Source organism: Crotalus tigris, unplaced genomic scaffold (assembly GCF_016545835.1).
Source record: "Crotalus tigris isolate CLP2741 ecotype Arizona unplaced genomic scaffold, ASM1654583v1 scf7180000020640.449710, whole genome shotgun sequence".
NCBI classification, from domain to species: Eukaryota; Metazoa; Chordata; class Lepidosauria; order Squamata; family Viperidae; genus Crotalus; species Crotalus tigris.
This window is the reverse complement of record NW_024098119.1, coordinates 362237-383571: the sequence shown is the minus strand read 5'-3', so window position 1 is coordinate 383571 and position 21335 is coordinate 362237. Positions and strand designations below refer to the sequence as shown.

General features: G+C 43.2%; 1 protein-coding gene across 1 annotated transcript in view; it reads left to right on the top strand.

Moving 5' to 3' along the window:
• Window positions 1-21335, top strand: part of ARHGEF9 (Cdc42 guanine nucleotide exchange factor 9) — a 97202-nt gene that overhangs the window by 39928 nt on the left and 35939 nt on the right. The window contains exons 4-5 of the mRNA XM_039368130.1: window positions 728-960; window positions 10439-10568. Of these exons, the coding sequence (XP_039224064.1) occupies window positions 728-960; window positions 10439-10568 (363 nt within the window). The remainder of the gene's footprint in view (window positions 1-727; window positions 961-10438; window positions 10569-21335) is intronic.

Genomic DNA, 21335 nt, shown 5'->3' with positions numbered 1-21335 from the left:
GTGCCACACTTTGAGAAGGATTCAAACGAAGTGGCTCAGTTGGATTGTGGGATTTGAGATACGTTTGGCCTGGAGAAAAAGTAACAGAAGGGCATTAATATAGCATTCCTGAGTTGCTGAAAGGGTTCAAAGTTAGAAGATCTAACTTCTGCCCCTCATTAAATGCAGGATATGGCATAACTTTCTGACATTCCAGAGGATGGACTAATCAAGGAGCGAAGCAATGTAGAACTGAGGAGAAATTTCCTGACAGTGAGAACAATGAATCAGTGGGATGGCTTGCCTTGAGAGGTTGAGGGTGCTCCATTACTGGAGGTTTTTGAGAAGAGATTGGGCAGCTATTTGTCTGAGATGGCATAGGGTCTTCTGCTTGAGCAGGGGGTTGGACTAGAAGACCTCCAAGGTACCTCCCAACTCTGTTATTCTGCGTCTGGTTGAACGTTAGCAAAACCACCCAACAAGAGAAGAAGCTTTACAGAGGGACCAAAGACCCAGTAAGATTTCAGGTTTCCATTCCTGGAGATGTTCAAGCATAGGCTGGAGAGTTCTCTGTCTGGAATGCTTTTAATTTAGATTCCTGCTGTAGCCATGGGGTTGGACATCACAGTCCCAATGGTCTTTTCCAGTTGCGGTTTTTGTCAACCTCTTTGTTGTGATTAAAATCTGCCCTGTAGCTACTTCTTTATGAGACGTCTCGCCCTCCCTTTCTGCTTTCCTCTCTCTGTAGCAAGATGGATTCTGGATCTACTCCGAGTACTGTAATAACCACTTGGATGCATGCATGGAGCTTTCCAAATTAATGAAAGACGGCAGGTACCAGCACTTCTTCGAAGCTTGCCGTCTCCTGCAGCAGATGATTGACATCGCCATAGATGGTTTCCTGTTGACCCCTGTCCAGAAGATCTGCAAGTACCCTCTGCAGCTTGCAGAACTGCTCAAGTACACGGCACAGGATCACAGGTAGGTGGGTGGGTGGGTGGAGGAGGTAGGCTTGGATTCAGGGCTGGGAGGAGCTGCAGAAGAGAGAGATCTTCCGGGACTGTTGGAGATGGACCCTTTTAGTTCAAGCCCTTTCTTTCTGTCACCACGCCAAGGATCAGACCACTTGTTATCTCTGTCTTGGAAGGCAGCCTCTCTGCCTTTCATTGCAGATTTGCCCAGTTCAGGCAGAGCAGGAAGTTTACTTGTCATTTATGGACCACTTTCTTTTCCAAGATGGCAAAACTTTTGTTTATTATTATGGATCATCGCACAGTCAGCCAGATGTTCAGACTGGATTTGGCTTTTTGTCCACCTATCGAATCCTTACCCAGGACCTGGGACAGGCAGATGTGGATATTTGATGTTATTACAGATATCGTTGCAGGATGGAAGCTGTTCCTAGTAAGGCCGCCTTTTGCAATTGACTAATGGCGAATTTGTCAATGCCGATAATGGTGTTCAATTGGTGCTCCAGTGGTTTTGGGATTGCACCCATGGTGCCTCTTACTATTGGTACTACCCTTGCTTGCCTTTGCCATAGTCTTTCTATTTCTATTTGTAGGTCTTTGTATTTTGTTATCTTCTCCAGTTCTTTCTCTTCTATTCTGCTGTCTCCAGGCACTGCCACGTCCACTATCCAGGCTTTTTTGTCTTTCTTATCGACAGTTGTTAAGTCCAGGGTGTTATGTTGCAGGTGCTTGTCTGTTTGAATTCTGAAGTCCCAGAGCAGTTTAATTTTATCATTTTCTATGACTTTCTCTGTTTTATGATCCCACCAGTTCTTGCTTACAGGCAAATGATATTTCTTGCAGATCTTCCAATGCACCATTGTTGCTACTTTGTCATGCCGCTGCTTGTAGTCAGTCTGTGAAATCTTCTTGCAACAGCTTACCAGGTGGTCCACTGTTTCTTCAGCTTCTTTGCATAGGCGGCACTTACTGTCTGTTGCTGTCTTCTCAATTTTGACTTTATATGCATTTGTCCTTAAGGCTTGTTGTTATTATTATTGTTTTTGTTGTTGTTGTTATTTTGTTTTTGTTATTATTAATAATATAATTAATTTAATAATTAATTTAATAATTACTTTAATTTAATTTACATTTCAAAGATTAGCCTCCCTTTGGGCAGGCAGCTGCTTATAGGGACAGAATCTCCCCCTGACATCAGCCGGCGAGTCTGCCTTATTTCCTAGCCCATTAGCCATCATTTTTATCTTCCAGCCATCTAAATTCACTCTGCAAGATGGGTGGGAAGGCAGACTTCTGGTCCTTGAAACTCAGGGTTAGCGTGGCACTGTTTGGCCAGGAGCCTGGTCCTCCCACGAAATCATTAAGGAAAAGCTACGGTTCCCCTCCAGGGAACCGTTCCATAGCATTAATCCATCGGCCTCAGTAAACATCCCTGGCCATTTCTCATCTGTCATTTGCTTGTTGAGCTGGAGCCGTAGGGCTTCTGTCTGCAAAACCTTGTTTTGTTAATGAGTGGATGGCAGGGGAGGGGAAGGCGGAGGGGGGGTTCAGCTCCATTCATAAACCTCTAAAAAAAATACTAAACCTTATAGTGAGGGAACGCAGCTAGGACACGGAGCATATGTGGCTGCCGTTGGAAAGAGGGATGCTGAACGCAGAGGTTATCTCCTTCTTTTAAAAATCTAGACATCAAGGATATAGGAGGAGAGATGGTTCCGTTTCCGAAAGGCAGATGTTTGGCAGTATGTTTGTTTGTGTGCCTGTGTGTGTGTGTGTGTGTGTGTGTGAGCTGAAGATCAGCTGATTAGATCGTCCTCTGCTTTTGGCCCCAGTCAGCAGTCCAGTTTGGCTGGAACAGCTTGCCTTCAGATGTTGTGGATGCTCCATCACTGGAGGCTTTCAAAAAGAGACTGGACAACCATTTGTCTGGATTGGTATAGGGTAGGGGTCTTCAAACATGGCCCTTTTATGACTTGTGGACTTCAACTCCCAGAATCCCTCACCAGGCACCCGTGCCTGGCTGAGGAATTCTGGGAGTTGAAGTCCACAAGTCATAAAAGGGCCAAGTTTGAAGACCCCTGGTGAGGGTGGAGGTGTGTTCTCCAAGTTTGTGGGTTGGTTTTCTGAATGTTGTGTGACCAGGCCAGGTAACATCTTCAGCAGAATTTAGAAAATGTCAGTGTCGATGTTCTTCTGCTTATAAGGGCTTTGTGTGGTCAGTAGGTCTTGTGATGGGAGGGTCCCGGCAGGTGAGGGTCTTGTGATGGGGAGATCTGTATGAAGATGTATTGTAAGCTTAAGCTCTCTACAAGAACCTGAACTACTGTCATCAAAGGGAAATTAGTGGGAATTAAGAATAGAAAGGAATTGAAGGTGGGCTGAACTTAAATCTCTTGTGGGCATGCAGAGACTCATGACTGATGATGCATTTGACCCCTCCCTCCAGCTCAGCCTGGTTGATTCCTATAGAATCTGCATTCATTTTATTCCCACAAAAATAACTTGATCATCCCCCCAAGTAATCCAGCGATACTAATTCCTACTATGGTTGACAATGGATTTCGATGCAGCTCTCCCACTCATGATCCATAACCTTAACCACTCCACCTGGCTCAGCTTGATGGCTTGATTTGGGAGAAGGGAGATGACTTTCCATGATAAATGAATATAGAAACTGTGATTTGTAAACCCTGGGATTCGACTTGGACTATATGAAGCCAACCGCTGATTTCCTAGCTGCTGGTTATGATCTCTTTCAGTCTCTCTGTCTTTGGAAATCTGCTCTTGCCCTATCATCCTTCTGTCTTCCTTGTTCCTTTAAAAAAAAACATAAATTTTATTTGTCTTTGGAGATTCTCCATCATCCAGGTCGTGGTTGTCCCAAAGGTGCTTTTCCCAAAGGCAACCGGACTTTCTTGGGTTTTTTTTCTTTCAAAACACTTCAGAGGAATTGAAGAAGCTTATTGGATGAGAAGTGAAAAGTTTTTTTTTTTAAAAAAACCCAACAACAACCAGAAAGTATAGTTGCATCCTGTCATACAGCATCACAGTCTGGTTTGGAAGCATCCCTGCTTCAGACAGGAAGGCGGTGCAGAGAGTGCTGAGAATGGCCGAAAAGATCATTGGCAGCTCCCTCCATCCCATCCAGGACATGGCACAGAAGCGTTGCTTGAGCAGAGTCCGCAAGATTATCTGAGACATGACACATCCTCTTCATAACCTGTTTTCCTTGTTCCCTTCTGGGAGGAGGGGGCTTCATGGTATCTGAAGCAGAACATCCAGATTCAGCCATAGTTTCATTCCATACAGCATTAACCTTGTGAACTCTCAAGCTTCCTCCTTCCATTATATGTTCAAGATGGACATATTTAATATTTATTTGCTATGTATGTGTAGGGATATGGGTCTATACATATGTTATTCATGGTATGTTTAGGTGTGTGTCATGTATGTGTTTCACTTGAGAGCGGGCAACTAAATTTCATTTTTGATGTGTGCCGTTGTGCCCACAGTAAAAAATGACAATAAAGGTTATCTTATCTTATCTTATCTTATCTTATCTTATCTTATCTTATCTTATCTTATCTTATCTTATCTTATCTTATCTTATCTTATCTTATCTTATCTTATCCTCTTCTCTTCTCTTACCTTACCTTACCTTATCATCTTCTCTTCTCTTCTTATCATCTCATCTTATCTTATCATCTTTTTGGAAAAGCACCTTTGGGACATAAATTTTATTTAAAGTTTTAAAGAGAACATTAAAAAACAACGCCCACTAATATAGAAGAAAGAAAAAAAAGCAGAAAGAAAAAAAAACCAAAATGCAGGGGGAAAAGGAACACAAAAGAGCAGTGGTTTCTGTTCAGATTGTACAAAACTTGCGCCTTTCATTCCCTTTGCTCCTTCCACTCAGGGAGCACACGCTTCTGTGTGCAACAGCACTTTGAGTGGTGGCAACACAGCCAGAAATAACAAAGGAGTTTCTTGGCAGGAGCTGATGTGGCATTTTTCTGACATAATGCTGAGTGGGAACACACCAGGTGCTTGTGGGAGGCCCACAGCCAACCTCATGCTAAGCGGAGCAGCTCTTTGAATGTGGAAATGTACACAGGCGCTCTCTGCCCAGGTTCCCCCATTGGGATCCTGTCGGAAACGCTGAGGTGTTTGTCAAAGCTGTGAGAGGAGTAATGGCTCAGTAACTAACCCATTTGAGAAAGGCAGTCTTTGGAAACTACCATACTTGGAAACTCCCACATCTCTTCCTAGTTACTAAGTTACCTCTAAAGAGAAATTTCCTATGGATGAGAACAAACAACCAGTGGAACGGCTTGCCTTCAGAAGTTGTGGTACCCCATCACTGGAGGCTTTTAAGAAGAGACTGGGCAGCTACTTGTCTGGAATAGTATAGGCCAGTGTTTCTCAACCTTGACAATTTTAAGGCATGTGGACTTCAATTCCCAGAATTCCACAGCCAGCATTGCTGGCTGTCGAATTCTGGGAGTTGAAGTCCACATGCCTTAAAATTGTCAAGGTTGAGAAACACTGGTATAGGCTCTCCTGCTTGAGCAAGGGGTTGGATTAGAAGGCCTCCAAGGTCCCATCCAATTCTATTATTCTGTTATCACTGGAAGTTTTCAAGAAGAGATTGGAGAGCCATTTGATCGGGATGGTATAAGGTCTCCTGCTTGAACAGAGGGTTGGACTAGAACAGGGCTTTTCAACCAGTGGTACGGGTACCACCTGTGGTACATTGGCACCTGGCAGGTGGTACGCGACCATCCTAGAAAAGTGGTAGTTGGGGAGGGAATGAGCTGAACTGGTGGCAGCGCTGCACAAGCCTGAGTGAGAGACAGCTGGAGCTGCAGGGCTGTCAGGGCTCAGCGGAAGCACCAGGATCAGCGACAGGCTCCAGCCGGAGCTCGGCGATGATCCTGGTGCTTTTGCTGAGCCCTGAAGAAGCACCAATCAGCTGGAAAGCAGCACTGATCCTGGCGCTTCTGCTGAGCCCAGAAGAAGCGCCAGTCAGCTGGAATGTTGCAGCATCTCCAGGTCTTGTGATTTACATTCAGATGGTTGGCAACTGATTCATATTTATGATGGTCACAGTGTCCCAGGGTCATGTGAAGTGACCAAAACCTGCTGCAACCACCCAGCAGACGGGGGGAATAAAAACCAAACACCCCCACCCCACCCCCGCTGCCAATCCTCAACAGAAATGCTCACAACAATGAAAACCTCGTACAGGAATAAGAGCATTGCAGGCAGGTGTCTTGCTCGGCTGTGGCTTGGGGGGCACAATTTTTTCAGTGCCATTGTAACTTTAAACAGTCACTAAGTGAACTATTGTAAGTCAAGGACTACTGTACTTTATCACTTTTTTCCTTTTTTTTTTGGTCATCAAGGTTTTGACACCTTGCTAGGCGACTGGTGGTACTCGGATGTTGCCATATCCTAAAAGTGGTACAATGGGTGAAAAGGTTGAAAAGCCCTGGACCAGAAGATCTTCAAGACTAGAAGTTATGTTAGCTTTCATTTGGGGTCCAGTGAATTTGCTTTCAGAGCAGCTCTGGCGATAGGTTCTTGGGTAGAGTTGGGTATTCTTGTCTCTTGACATGCAGGCCAAATTTATGTATGTGTGAATGTCCTGTCCTTTTTTGTGCAATCATTGTCCATCGGTTTGCATTCCCCTTGATTTCCTTGTTTCCTTTTGAATCCCAAGAGAAAATGTCAGGATGAAAGTCCTCCCATAAATCTTTTTTTTTTTTTTGGGAGATTGAGAAGGATGGGCAATTGAGGAGGGAGAAGGAGCGACAGAATACAATTCACCTTCAAGAACGCAGTAGCAGAAGCTCAGAAATACCACCAGAAAAGTACTTGAAATCTCAGGGGCCATGAGAGTAAAGTGGAGAAAACAGGCCTTTGCAGAGAAGAAATCAAGGCAGAATTTGGCAGAGTCTTAGTGTAGGGCATTTCCCCCCCCCCAAACTTCGACAACTTTAAAATGCGCAGATTTCAATTCCCAGAATTCCTCAGCCAGCAGAAACACTGCTATAGTGGCTTTCCTCTGACTTTTTCACGTCATTTAAACCCTTGAAAATTTTTCCCTGGGATCAAAAGTCTGGGCCCATTCAACAATGAAGAGACAATTCTTATAGCAGGCCAGCTGTGGACATTTAAAGAGACAGATGTTTATGCTTCTATCTCCATTAAATCGTTATTCAGATTTTCCTCTGCAGGGGGGGGGGGGTAGATTTAGATCTCTCTATGGACTCTCCTGGCCAGGATCAGGAGGATGCCAAGGAGCTGTCCATGGTTTTGAACCCCAAAAGACCATTCTGTACTCTGACCCACCAAGATGGCACAGAATCTTGGTTCTTGTTTGTGGCTAGACCAGCCTTCCTCAGAATGGTTGTTTTCTGCATTGATGGACTTTTAAGTTCCAAAAGTCTCCACCAGCTTGGTTATTTCTGACAATTTGGGAAAGCCAAGACAGATTCACATAATAGTGAGCAATGTATATAAAAGATAAGGTTGTACACCATACTTGTGTTTTGGAGCCTCCTGGGATCTGTTTTGCAAATTCCAAATGAGCATAGAAGTTGATCCACGACTAATTGCCACATGGATTTCTCAATATTAAGCTGGACCCTCTATCTGGGGTCAGTAAAGAAGTCTGGTGTAATTTAAGTCAGGCTGCTCTATTGAACTCATATGTGAGGGGGTGGATGACTGAAGATGTTCTCCAAAGATCAGGGCGCCTACCCTGTGGTCTTCTCCAAAAGAAACCTGATGAGCCTTCCCAACCAATTGGTCTCCAGATTTGTTGGGTATCAACTCTCATCAAAGCTGCAGACCAAATATACAAAGATTGGCGAAGGGAAGTGGCCATGCTTAGCCTACTAAAAAGAAGGCATAGGGGAGACCTGGTAGCAATCTTCCAGTACTTGAGGGCCTGTCACAAAGAAGAAGGGGTCCACCTATTCTCCAAAGCGTATGAGTGGAGGACAAGTAGTAATGGGTGGAAGCTCATCAGAGGGAGATCCAACCTGGAAATAAGAAGGAATTTCCTGACAGTGAGAACAGTTAATCAGTGGAACAACTCACTTCCTGGAGTTATGGAAGCTCCCTCACTGGAGGGTTTCAAGACAATTTTGGACACCCATTTGTCCAGGATGGTATAAGGACTCCTACTTTTTGAGGGGGCTGGTTGGGAAGACCTCCAAGGTCCCTTCCATCCCTATGATTCTAGTCAATGTAGCTTAAGAGGGAAGATTAATGCACATCTGGAGGGCCTCATATTAAAGTATATGGTTGTGAGTGCTTCTTCAAGGACTTTCAACCTAGTTTCCTGAAATGGGGTGGGTAGACCAAGTGAAATGTTGATAAAGAAATCAATCATATCTCAACAACCTACTGTTTTCTTTTTCCTCATTAGTGAGAAGCCAATATTATGCCCTGAGTTAATCATAAATTATGATGACACCAAGGAGGCAACTAGCTAGTCTCTCTCTCTCTCTCTCTCTCTCTGACTGAAATCAATGGTATGGTCTTGGAATGGAAAATATAGCAGACAGTCGAAATCAATACCATTGACTTTATTTTTGTGCAAAAGATTGGTTTTTTTCTGGTCCTGGCAGGACTCGCATTCACACTTCTACCCACACAGAGACACCCAGGGCATTGAATATGTGTTCATATACACATTACAGACTTTAATTACCTGCATAACATTCTACTATGAGAACAAACATCAGTGGCGGGACTCAGAACAAAGGAAGTAGATCAATGTTATGTTAACTTCTTTGCAGTTTCTAAAAAGATGTCTTCTCTTATGAAAGAGATTTTTTTGTGTGTGTTGGATCCAGTCTGAATCGGTCACTGGGATCGAAAGTTTATTCTTCTAAGCTTTTGGACTTGTGCTAGAACCCATCCTTAGGAACTTCTTTCTCTCCAGAATGTGTACCTCTGCATTTGTACAGAGCTTGGGGGAGGGAGAGCTGGGGCTATTAAGCAAACTGGGCATGCTTTTCTGGTTCTTCAATATCTTTTTAGGAAATATATTTTTCTGCCCTTTTTAATATTTCCTTCTCTAGGGGGCTGACTTCCCACAGTGCTTTGGGAAATAGTTTGACCCCCTTGTCTTTGTAGCAGCCCCTCAAATATTGGAACAGTGCCATCATCTCTCCCCTAGTCCTTTTTTTTTCATTAGACTTGTTGTTGTTGTTGTTAATTGCGAAGTCGTGTCCGACCCATTGCGACTCCATGGACAATGTTCCTCCAGGTCTTCCTGTCCTCTACCATCTTCTGGAGTCCATTTAAGTTCACGCCTCCTGCTTCAGTGACTCCATCCAGCAACCTCATTCTCTGTCGTCCCTGTCTTCTGTTGCCCTCCATCTTTCCCAGCATTAGGCCCTTCTCCAGTGAGTCCTTCCTTTTCATTAGGTGGCCAAAGTATTTGAGTTTCAACTTCAGGATCTGGCCTTCTAAAGAGCAGTCGGGGTTGATCTCCTCTAGGACTGACCGGTTGGATCGCCTTACAGTCCAGGGGACTCGCAGGAGTCTTCTCCAGCACCATAGTTCAAAGGCCTCCATTCTTTGGCGCTCAGCCTTTCTTATGGTCCAACTTTCACAGCCATACATTGCAACTGGGAAAACTATGGCCTGGACTATACGCACTTTTGTTGGCAGGGTGATGTCTCTGCTTTTTAGTATGTTGTCTAGATTTGCCATAGCTTTCCTCCCCAGGAGCAAGCATCTTTTAATTTCTTGGCTGCAGTCCCCATCTGAGGTGATCTTGGAGCCCAGAAAAATAAAATCTGTCACGACCTCCATTTCTTCCCCCTCTATTTGCCAGGAATTGAGAGGGCCGGATGCCATGATTTTGGTTTTCTTAATGTTGAGTTTCAAGCCAACTTTTGCACTCTCCTTCTTCACCCGCATCAAGAGGCTCTTTAGTTCCTCTTCACTTTCTGCCATTAGAGTGCATATCTTAGGTTGTTGATATTTCTCCTGGCAATCTTAATTCCAACTTTTGTTTCACCTAGCCCTGCCTTTCTCATGATGTGCTCTGCATATAAGTTAAATAGACAGGGCGACAGTATACAGCCTTGCCGGACTCCTTTTCCAATTTTGAACCAATCAGTGGTTCTGTGTCCAGTTCTCACTGTTGCTTCTTGATCCGCATATAAGTGTGTTCATTAGACTAGACACACCCAATTACTGTAACCATTCTTTGTATGTTTTAGTCTACAGCCCCCTAATCATTCTGGTTGCATCAGATTTAATTTTGTAGTTGAAGGGTTATGTAGCTAAACGTCTTTGGGAGACACCAAAGAACCACTGTCTACCAGAATGGCTCCCTTAGGCTTCAATTGTTTGATCCAATCTTCCATGCGCATTTCGTCATGTTCCCAGGTGACATCCACCACTGTTGCATCACTTCTGTAATTTTACAGGCTGTTTCCCCCACCCTTTTTTCTGCCCAGTGATTACCGGTACGTGGCCGCTGCGCTTGCTGTCATGAGGAACGTGACCCAGCAGATCAACGAGCGGAAGAGGAGACTGGAGAACATAGACAAGATCGCTCAGTGGCAGGCGTCCGTCCTGGATTGGGAGGTAGGTGACCCTCCGTCGAATATTTGGCTTCTATCTATGGCTCAGTGCAAGACTTCAGACTAGATCAGGCATTTGCTCCCTGACAGCTGATCGCTGGGGATTTATGTGGTTATTTCTAGAGGCAATTTATGCTCTACATTTTCATTAGGGAATGCCTTTCCCACCATCTCCAAGTCCTGTTGCTTTGATGTTTGCATTGTAGACTTTTTTTTGGGGGGGGGAGGCATTGCTCATTAGGAAATTCAGGGTTTTCTTTAGCTCAAGGCCTCCCTTCCCCGTTGAGTCTCCTGTGATTAAGTTAACTTGGGCAGAGGCCTGTGAAATTCCTGCAGTGCCCTTGATGGTGGATCAGCGTCATCTTTGGTTAGTTACAGCTAGTACAGTTAAAACCTCTTAGGATTTTTTTTTTTTTTTGTCCTGTTTCCTTCCTTGAATTTCGCAGGTATTTGTCTAAACTGCCATTGCATTTAGAAGCTCCCTTTTCCTGGGAATCAAATGCTGTACAGGAGAGATCTCCTCCTCTTCCTCCTCCTTTTATTCCTACAACACTCCCACGAAGTCAGCTGAACTGAGAAGGTGTCTCTGGTCAGCTGTCTTAGTCATAAAGCTATTAATAACCCTTTCTTAGGGAGAGAGGCTAAGAATTGGACCCTTATTTGGTCCTTATTTGGTTTTGTTGAGAGCATCTTTTCAGAAGCCCGTCTTTGTGGCTTGTGCACCATGGTTTTTATTATTACTACAGGTAGTCCTTGACTTACAACAGTTCATTTAGTGCAGTGGTTCTCAACCTGTGGGTCGGGACCCCATTTGGGGTCGAACGACCATTTCACGGGGGTCACCAAACAACGCAGTCCGCCATTTTTCCCCCCCTTTTCCTTAGCTGTGCTACTCCCTTTTATCCTATTGGCTTTTGAAAGCCAATAGAATAGACTCTCTTGAATAGAGTCTAATTCTATTGGCTTTCAAAAGCCAATAGGAATTGTCCAGGCTGTCTCTGCCCTGCTGAGCCCGCCAAAAGTCCCATTCTGCAAACGGTGCTGCACCAGTTGAATAGTTCTTGACTTACGACCGGTTGAGTAGTCGTCGACTTACGACCGGTTGGGGGTCGCGGCATTAAAAAGGTTGAGAACCACTGATTTAGTGACTGTTGAAAGTTATAACATTACTGAAAAAGTGACTTATGACCGTTTTTCACGCTTAACGATCATTACATCATCCCCGTGATCAAAATTCGGATGCTTGGCAACTAACTCACATTTATGACAGTTGCAGTGTCCTGTGATCATGTGATCACCTTTTGTGATCTTCTGACAAGCAAAATCAATAGGTAAACCAGATTCACTTAATAAATGTAACTAATTTGCCGTGATTTGTTTAATAACTGTGGCAAGAAAGATCGTAAAATGGGGTAAAACTTACTTAACTAATGTCTCACTTAAGGAACACAAATTTTGGGCTCAGTGTGACTGTAAATCGAGGACTACCTGTATTATGGTACAGTCAGCCAGATGTTCAGATTGGATTTGGCATTTTGTCTACCTAGCGAGTCCTTACCAAGGACCTGGGATAGGCAGATGTGGATGTTTGATGTCATTACAAATATCGTCGCAGGATGGAGGCGGTTCCTAGTAAGGCCGCCTTTTGCAATTGACTAATGGTGAATTTGAAGCTGCCTTTTGCAATTGACGGGCGATGATTTTGTCAATGCCATAGTGTTCAAGTGGTCCTCCAGTTGTTTAATAGGCACCTATTAATACTGGGACTATTATTATTATTGTTGTTGTTATTATTATTATGAATATAAAATACAAATAAAAATAAAAATATTGAGAAAGTGGGAAAAGAGAAAGAAAGGAAGGAAGGAAGGAAGGAAGGAAGGAAGGAAGGAAGGAAGGAAGGAAGGAAGGAAGGAAGGAGAGAGAGAGGAGGCAAAAAAAAGCACTGACTTCCAATATTTTTCAGTGCAGTAAAATACAAAATAAAATAACAGCCTCAACTTTTTACGTAACAACTACTAGTATTCCTGTAATAGCAAGCTAGTTTAATCAGCAAAAGCTAAAGTCAAAATTTCATTTTTTGTCTATCTTAAGCACAAAGTACAGAAGTGATTTCAAGTAGAAACAAAATTGGATATATTTTTTTCTCTGATTAAAACAGTTAATTTTTGCCATCTCTGCTCCGTTTTTCTGTCCATTCTTTCATGAGGTTTGTGTACCATGGTTGATGGCATAATATTATATGTAACTCAAGCCATGAAGAGTGCAGTGGTGGCACAATGGTTAGAATGCAGTACTACAGGCTAACTCACTGCTTACTTCCAGGAGTTCGATCCTGACCAGCTCAAGGTTGACTCAGCCTTCCACCCTTCCACAGTTGGTAAAATGAGGACCCAGATTGTTGGGGGCAAATATACTGATTCTGTAAACCGCATAGAGAAGGGCTGTAAAGCACTGTGAAGCAGTATAAGTGCTATTGCTATTGCTACAATTGTGGACATGTGACTTGAACCACTGATGTATTGATCTCCATAGTGATTAATTAACTCCATTTCTATATTACTGTTCTCTTGTTGCAGTTAAGACAATTAACCATTTATAATTTAGAACACAAATCCTATCTTGGCCTACTAACATGCCAAGATGTGATCGCCATGCTTTTTTGTGGATACACCTATTGTGGGCAATTTCTCTATATTTTTTTAAAAATATATCTGCTAACATGATTCTGTTTTAGCCAAGTAATTAGCTGAACAATTTCCAGACACATTTCCAGTGTTTGAAGTATACTTGCCTCTTGTGAGTCATACACAAAGTATTTATTAATACAAATGAAAATAAAAATATTGAGAAAGTGGGAAAAGGGGAAGGAAGGAAGGAAGGAAGGAAGGAAGGAAGGAAGGAAGGAAGGAAGGAAGGAAGGAAGGAAGGAAGGAAGGAAGGAAGGAAGGAAGGAAGAGGTAAGAGAGGAGGCCAAAAAAAAACATTGACTTCCAATATTTTTCAGTGCAGTAAAATACAAAATAAAATTACAGCCTCAATTTTTTACGTAACAGCTACTAGTATTTCTGTAATAGCAAGCTAGTTTAATCAGCAAAAGCCAAAGTCAAAATTTCATTTTTTTTCTATCTTAAGCACAAAGTACAGAAGTAATTCCCAAGTAGAAACAAAATTGGATATTTTTTTTCTCTGATTAAAACAGTTAGTTGCTCTTCTTTGCACTTTTGCCAAAGTCTCAACATCTTTTTTGTAATGTGGTGACGAAAACTGGATGCAGCATTCCAGGTGTAGCCTTACTAAGGCTTTATAAAGCGGTACTAATACTTCACGTGATTTTGATTCTATGCCTCTATTTATACGACCAAGGATTATATTAGCTTTTTTGGCTGCTGCCACATATGGCTGGCTCATGTTTAAGTGATCATCCACTGGGACGCCAAGGTCCCTCTCATAGTTACTGTTTTTGAGCCAGATTTCGCCTAGTCTGTACTTGTGCCTTTGGGTTTTCCTGCCTAGGTGTAAATCCTTGCTTTTCTCCACATTAAATTTCATGTTGTTGGATAGGGCCCATTGTTCAAGTCTGTCAAGATCTTTTTAGATCCGGAAAACAGAAGCTTGTCTTCTGGGGTGTTGTCTATTTCCTGCCAGCTTAGTGTCATCTGCAAAATTGATGAGTTCCCCTTCCATTCCCTCATCTAAGTCATTTATGAAGATATGGAAGAGAACTGGGCCTAAGACGGAACCTTGTGGTACCCACTAAGCTTACTTAGTAAGAGGCTTAATGAATATATCAGAGCTATGCTATAGTCAGGCAAAATCAGCTGTCCCATTTCAAAATGGCCTCTGTTTTATTTCGTATTATACTTCTAATAGCTACATAATATTACATATTTGTCAGGCTTCAATCAGCCAGGAACCTGCGATAATACACCTTCTCTCCCCAATTGTAGAATATTCTTATGCTAAACATCTTTTTTACTGTATGCATTCTTGAAATAGTTTTTTTTTAAAAAAAAGGTGAAATCTTATTCTCTAACGTTTTCTTTCAGATAGTCCTTATTTCAAAAGAATAGTTTTGTTGTTCAAGTTCTACACAGAATTAAAACTAATGTGAAATAAATATTTTATCTGGATATTTGTTAGCTGTGCATGGTCATCTAATTGGTTATTGGTTATTGGTTATTTAATTTAAATTAAGAGATATGATTGATGAGGGAAACTGAATGGGGGGGTCCTCAGGCAGGAGGGGAAAAACATGATTAATTCTCTTTCCTTTCTTCTTTTCTTACCCCTTAATGCAAATAAGGAATTCCTTTCTTAATGGAGATTAATTCAGTGCCTTGGTTGTTGTTTTTCTTAGAGCCTTGTTGGTTCTTTCATGTTCATTGAAGCATGATATATGGAAATATAACTTGAGAACAAACCGAGAAGGACAGGACTAGTTCTACCAAATTACTTATGGATTATTACTTCTTTAAAGGAATAGCACATGAAACAGAAGATAATCAGGCATTAGCATCCTCTGCTGTTAGCCGGGAACTAATGTAATATATCCCTTAAGAACACAACAGAGTAACAGAATTGGAAGGGACTTTGGAGGTCTTCTAGTCCAACCCCCTGCTCAAGCAGGAGACCCTGTACCATTCTGGACAAGGGGCTGTCCAGTCTCTTCTCAAAAGCTTCCAGTGATGGAGCACCCACAACTTCTGGAGGCAAGTTGCTCCACTGGTTAATTGTCCTCACTGTTAGGAAATTCCTTCTTGGTTCTAGGTTGCTTCTCTCCTTGATTAGTTTCCATCCTCTGCTTCTTATCCTGTCCTTAGGTGCTTTGGAAAATAGGTTGACCTCCTTCCTCTTTGTGGGAGCCCCTCAAATATTAGAACATTTCTATCCTGTCACCCCAGTCCTTTTTTTTTCCTAATCTAGACACAACCAATTTCTGCGACCGTTCTTTATATGTTTTAGCCTCCAGGCCCCTGATTTTCATCCTTCCTCTTCTCTGCATTCTTTCCTGAGTCTCAACATCTTTTTTTAAATAATAGAATAGAAAAACCTCTCAAGTGTATGCCATCGTAGGTTAAGAAAAGAATAGCACCCAAGGTACTTAGTATTCATGAGAAGATGGAGAGTTGCAACTTGACCTTTGTGCGGGATCGATAACTATTTTGGTCCCGTCATCATTAATACGGTGAGAGGCTGGTTGTTAGAGCTATGGCGCCCATCCAACTATGCAGAATGCCCCCCCCTTCTCCTGCCTTATTTAACAATACAAAACTACCCATCAAAGCAGCCTCTGGGAGAAAAAGAAGCTGCTGCATTATGGAAATGAGTGAGGATAAGGAGATTAACCCGAATTCTCCACTGAAACAGAATAGTTCAATATAATTTTGGCCTTGGAATTTTACGCTATGGTTGGCTGAACATTGTACCTTGCAAGGAATGTTCAGTTGTGAGTGGCAATAAGTAATTTTTCAGTTGGGTTAGACCAGGGGTAGGCAACCTTGGCTCTTTTATGACTCATGGACTTCAACTCCCAGAATTCCTGAGTCAGCGTAGTGTATTCCTGGGAGTTGAAGTCCATGAGTCATAAAAGAGCCAAGGTTGCCTAATCCTGGGATAGACCAACTGAGAGCAACTGCCTTGAAAATGGATTCAGGCAATCCAAGCAGTGAGGTTGACTCATTGCAGTGGAATTGTGTGTTGGGCCCCACACCAGGAGTGGCACACGGCAGTTCTTCCAAGCTCTTTATTGTTTTGGACTCATCTAGGAAGTGTGGCTTTTCTGTGGCAGCCTGTGTGACTTTCTGCATACCGAGCCAAGGTTGCCTACCCCTGGCCTACATCAGGGGTTCTCAACCTTGGCAACTTCAAGACTCATGGACTTCAACTCCCAGAATTCCTGAGCCAGCATGGCTCAGCTCGGAAACCTCTCCCTTTCCCCTCAGCATGGCTGGCTCAGGAATTCTGGGAGTTGAAGTCCACCAGTCATAAAAGAGCCAAGGTTGCCTACCCCTGCCCTAACCCTTTGGGGCAAAGACAGATTTTTCATAGAGTAAACTGAAAAACAAAACAAAACACAGGAATGGAAGCCATTCCCTCCTCCCCCTTAATCAAAAGCCACTTTCACCTATTTTTATCTCTGACTTCCATTCCAGGCCATTGTATGGCTGACTCTTCATATAATCCATATCTGGCCAAATTCTGGGGTTACCGTAACCCAGTTATATCCACTGAAACTCATAGCTCTATGTCTGTGAATATATTCAAAATATGAAGTCAGAAAAAAGACTTTTACCCACTGTTTGTCAACTCCAGTGCGGAGCCTTGACATTCAAGATGGTCCCATTATTCTTAGGGTTTGAAGACTGAAATGTGAAGGCCAGGCTTTAAAAAATACAAATGCAGCTGGGATATCCAGATAAGATTTGGAATAGACAGGAATGCAAGACCAGCTCTGACTTGTATCTTACCTTAGCCATACTGAGCTTTTAACAGTGACCGAGGCGGCAAAACGAGGCTTGAAGAGGCTTGAAAGAAAGACATTCAAGTTCAAAACAAAACCTGAATTGAATTGATTGGAATTTTTTTATTGGCCAAGTATGATTGGACACACAAGGACTTTGTCTCCAGTGCGTAAGTTCACAGGGTACATACATGCAACAGCAAAGTGATAGAAACCCTGAGAAATGCAGCACAATTGCTGTACTGTAGGTTTGATTGGAACTATTCCCAACAAGGGCAGTGGAATTTATTCCTTGGGACCAAGCAATTCTCAGCTGTTATTGCAACCTCCTAAAATGAGAAATGAATTTCTGGGGGGGGGGGGAAGCCACCCTCCTGAACAAAGCAAATGATTTCATCGCAATTAGGATTTGGCAAGAAAGATCCAGGCTGTTTACCTATAATTCTTATATTTGGGTCTGTACCTATCAGATCAGTGGTTCTCAACCTTTTTAACGCCGCGACCCCCAACCGGTCGTAAGTCGGGGACTACTCAACTGGTACAGCACCGTTTGCAGAATGGGACTTTTGGCGGGCTCAGCAGGGCAGAGACATCCTGGACAATTCCTGTTGGCTTTTGAAAGCCAATAGAATTAGACTCTATTCGAGAGTCTATTCTATTGGCTTTCAAAAGCCAATAGAATAAAAGGGAGTAGCACAGCTAAGGAAAAGGGGGAAAAAATGGTGGACTGCGTTGTTTGGCGACCCCCGTGAAATGGTCGTTCGACCCCAAATGGGGTCCCGACCCACAGGTTGAGAACCACTGTATCAGATACAACTCTGATAACCTTACAGCTCTTTGGCAGATGTTGTTTATGTGTGCTTGACTTCATATTCTTGGTGGAGAGATTTTTCTAGAAACGGGATAATGAGGTGTGATAAAGTTGTCCTTCTCAAATGCAAAACAAACACACAACATATCGTACACATACCCCTTTGCACCACCCTGTGCCCTCAATTCTGTTGCTTTCACCATACTTTAGGTTAGGCTTAGTTTGACATGATAGCAGTCTTCCGATATTTGAGTGGCTGCCACACAAATAAGGGGGTTCACCTATTTTCCAAAGCTCCTGAAGGTAGGACAAGAAACAGTGGATGGAAACTAATCAAGGAGAGAAGCAACCTAGAGACAAATTTAACCTTTTCTTCTTTGTGGCAGCCCCTCAAATATTGGAACTCTGCTATCATGTCACCTCTATTCCTTCTTTTCATTAGACTAAACCAGGGGTAGGCAACCTTGACTCTTTTATGACTCATGGACTTCAACTCCCAGAATTCCTGAGCCAGCATGGCTCAGCTTGGAAACTTCTCCCTTTCCCCTCAGCATGGCTGACTCAGGAATTCTGGGAGTTGAAGTCCACGAGTCATAAAGGAGCCAAGGTTGCCTACCCCTGGATTAGACACATCCAATTCCTGCAACCGTTCTTCATATATGTTAACCTCCAGTCCCCTAATCATCTTTATTGCTTGTCTTTGCACTCTTCCTAGAGTCTCAAAAAATTTTTTATATCATGGCGACCAACACTGGATGCAAAATTCCAGGTGTAGTCTTATCAAGGCATTATAAAGCAATACTAAAGCTTCATGACCTTGACTCTATCCCTCTGGTAATGCAGATGTATGTCTTCCCATCTAGACCAGCCTTTCTCAATGTTGGCAACTTCTATGTGCTACCCTGCCACTTCCCTTGATGAATTGGCTTGTCTCAAAGAAATCCCAAAATAGGTTACAAGTGTAAGGACCCACCCCACTTTGCATCTTAAGAAGACAGAACTCTTGGAATATTTCTTCCAACAGGCATCTTTTATTAAGAGAAAATGGTTGCAGGCGTTCTAAAGAGGACCTGGGGCCCAAGCCCTACGGTTCAAGGTTTTAAGAGGTCCCCAGCAGCCCCACCCCACCCCACCCCACCATCTTTCCAGCGACAATCCCAGGCATTACATTTCCACCCCCTTTTTCCTCACTGCCGGCAGAAGGGAGACTTCAGAGGGGAGTAGATGAAAGCTGATGGCCCCATTGTTATAGTTACTCCTTTTGGTGGTATCCACATTCAGTCCCTTTTGAAGTTGTACCGAAGAAAGTGAGGGCCATAAAACCCCTTTGTTCACCCCCCTTCCCCTTCATCGTATGACAGAATCCAGAGAGGGCAGAAATGGGGTTTTCCATAGTCGATAACTAGAGATGAAATATAATTGGATTCTGACACTTCCCTTGATGAATTGGCTTGTCTCAAAGAAACCCCAAAATAGGTTACAAGCTTATTTTTCTTGCCACTTCTTATACTCATAACTGGTAAGAAAGCCACTGAGGTGTCTTTCCACTGGCCATTGTTCCTTTCTTCTGATGAGCACATCTAATTAGTATGACATGACCTCTCTGTATTACATCCTAATTCATTTCTATAGTCTCATTCTCTAAGTGGTTTTTTGGCACATCCAGGTATTATCAAATTCTAGGAAAATGACTAACTGTATAGAAATGTAATTTGTGCTGTCCCTTTAAATCGCTCCTGTCTCCTGCTCCTTCCAGTTATTTGTGATGCTTCTAATGAAAACCTCTGTGCTCTTAATTATGTAACCTACGGGAGAGCAATGCTGCATTATCAAATCCAGAGGTCAGCGTGAATAAAAGTGTGATACAGGTAGCCAGCGTCCCTTTTTTTTTCAATGCTCAAGCAGAGTGGGGAGATAGGACCTCCTGGGGTGGTGGGGAAAGGAGGGGAGGGGAAAAAACAGCCTTGCTACCCGTCCCCAACCTACGGCCAGAAGCAGAATGAAAAAGAGAAGGGTTGCTCTGTCCCTCTTCTTTTCATTCTGTTCTTCCTGTCACCTAGAAGGTTAATCAAGTAATCAGCCGCTCATTAGCGCACAAGAGCTGTAGTGATGGAAAACATTTGCTTTACAGAATAATACAACCCTAAAGCCAGGCTGCCTGATTCCAAGCATCCTGGTCCCTCTGGGGAGGAGGAACAGCAGTTTTGCAGGTGTTTTGTGCACAAGGAACTTGGTCATCTGTGACACTTATTTGGAGAGTGCACTCTTGCCGAGTTCTTCACTTGTCACTCATCTGGATCATTATCTGAGGCTGTAGGGGTGAGGAAGGCTTATTCCCATGGCCTAAATCCTGCAAGAAAAGTGAGGGGGTTTTGATGAGGAGGAAGGCCTCTAGAGATGATTGTATTGTCATAGAAACATAGAGCTGGAAGGTCTTCTAGTCCAACCTCCTGTTCAAGGCAGAAGCCCTTCTACTGTCCCAGAGTGTAAGGGAAGGGAGTAGAGCCTGGGGGCAGAGTTAAAAAAGAGATCAGCCTAGAATCCCTACATAGCCACAAGCAGACTAAGACCAGCTTCCCCTTGAATTCCATTGACCTTTATCTAGCTCCAAGCAGGTGCTGACCATAGGTTGAGAAGATTCCTGTGCATAGGTTTTTAGCAATAAATCGGTTTAATTCACATGTGGACCTGGTCCTTTGCATCTGACATGGACAACCTTGAACACCTCCAGCGATGGACTATCCACAACTCCAGGAGTCAAGCTGTTCTATTGATTAGTCATTCTCACTGTCAACAATTGTATTGTCAATTGCATTCATCCTGTTGGATGGTCACTTTCAAGAGGTCCATTTAGTAGGTGGAGGTTTAGCTTAAAGACTGAGTCACCGGAAGCCTGCAAAGTTTGATTCTGATGCTCTGAGCAACATTGTCTTCTGGGCTGGGAGGGGGACATTTGGGCTTTGTGTAGAGGATGTGGTTGTTAAGGCCCAATCTAGCATTGAGGTCCCTTCCCAGGACTACAGAGGTATTTGGCTTCATCAACGTTAGATCAGTAGCAGATGTTTCCTGTTCAGTCCACAAGGCTCTGATCTGGGATTTCTGTCTCATTGGGAGCAAATAAGAATTTATTATCTGCAGGGTACCATAGTTAAATTGGATTAACACCACCATGGTGTATGTCTTGAGTAGATGGTTTGTGATCATTTGGTCCCACTAGGAGGCTTGATGGTGGACAGTTGCCCTCACCAAAGATGTTGTTCTTCAGAGCCTCTGATCTCGATCTCCAAATCTCTTCTTTAATGTCCAAGGGAGAGATTGCTTCAAGGAGGGTGAGATTTGCTCTTAGGACATGGGAGATCCACCTGAAATTATGCAAGATTTAGAGGCATCTGTTTAAAAGCCACAGGCGATTCATTGGCCTAAGATAAATGGTTAGTTTAACAGGGCAAGCCACTAGCATATAAAATGACCCCACTCCCTTCCAACACTGATGATGT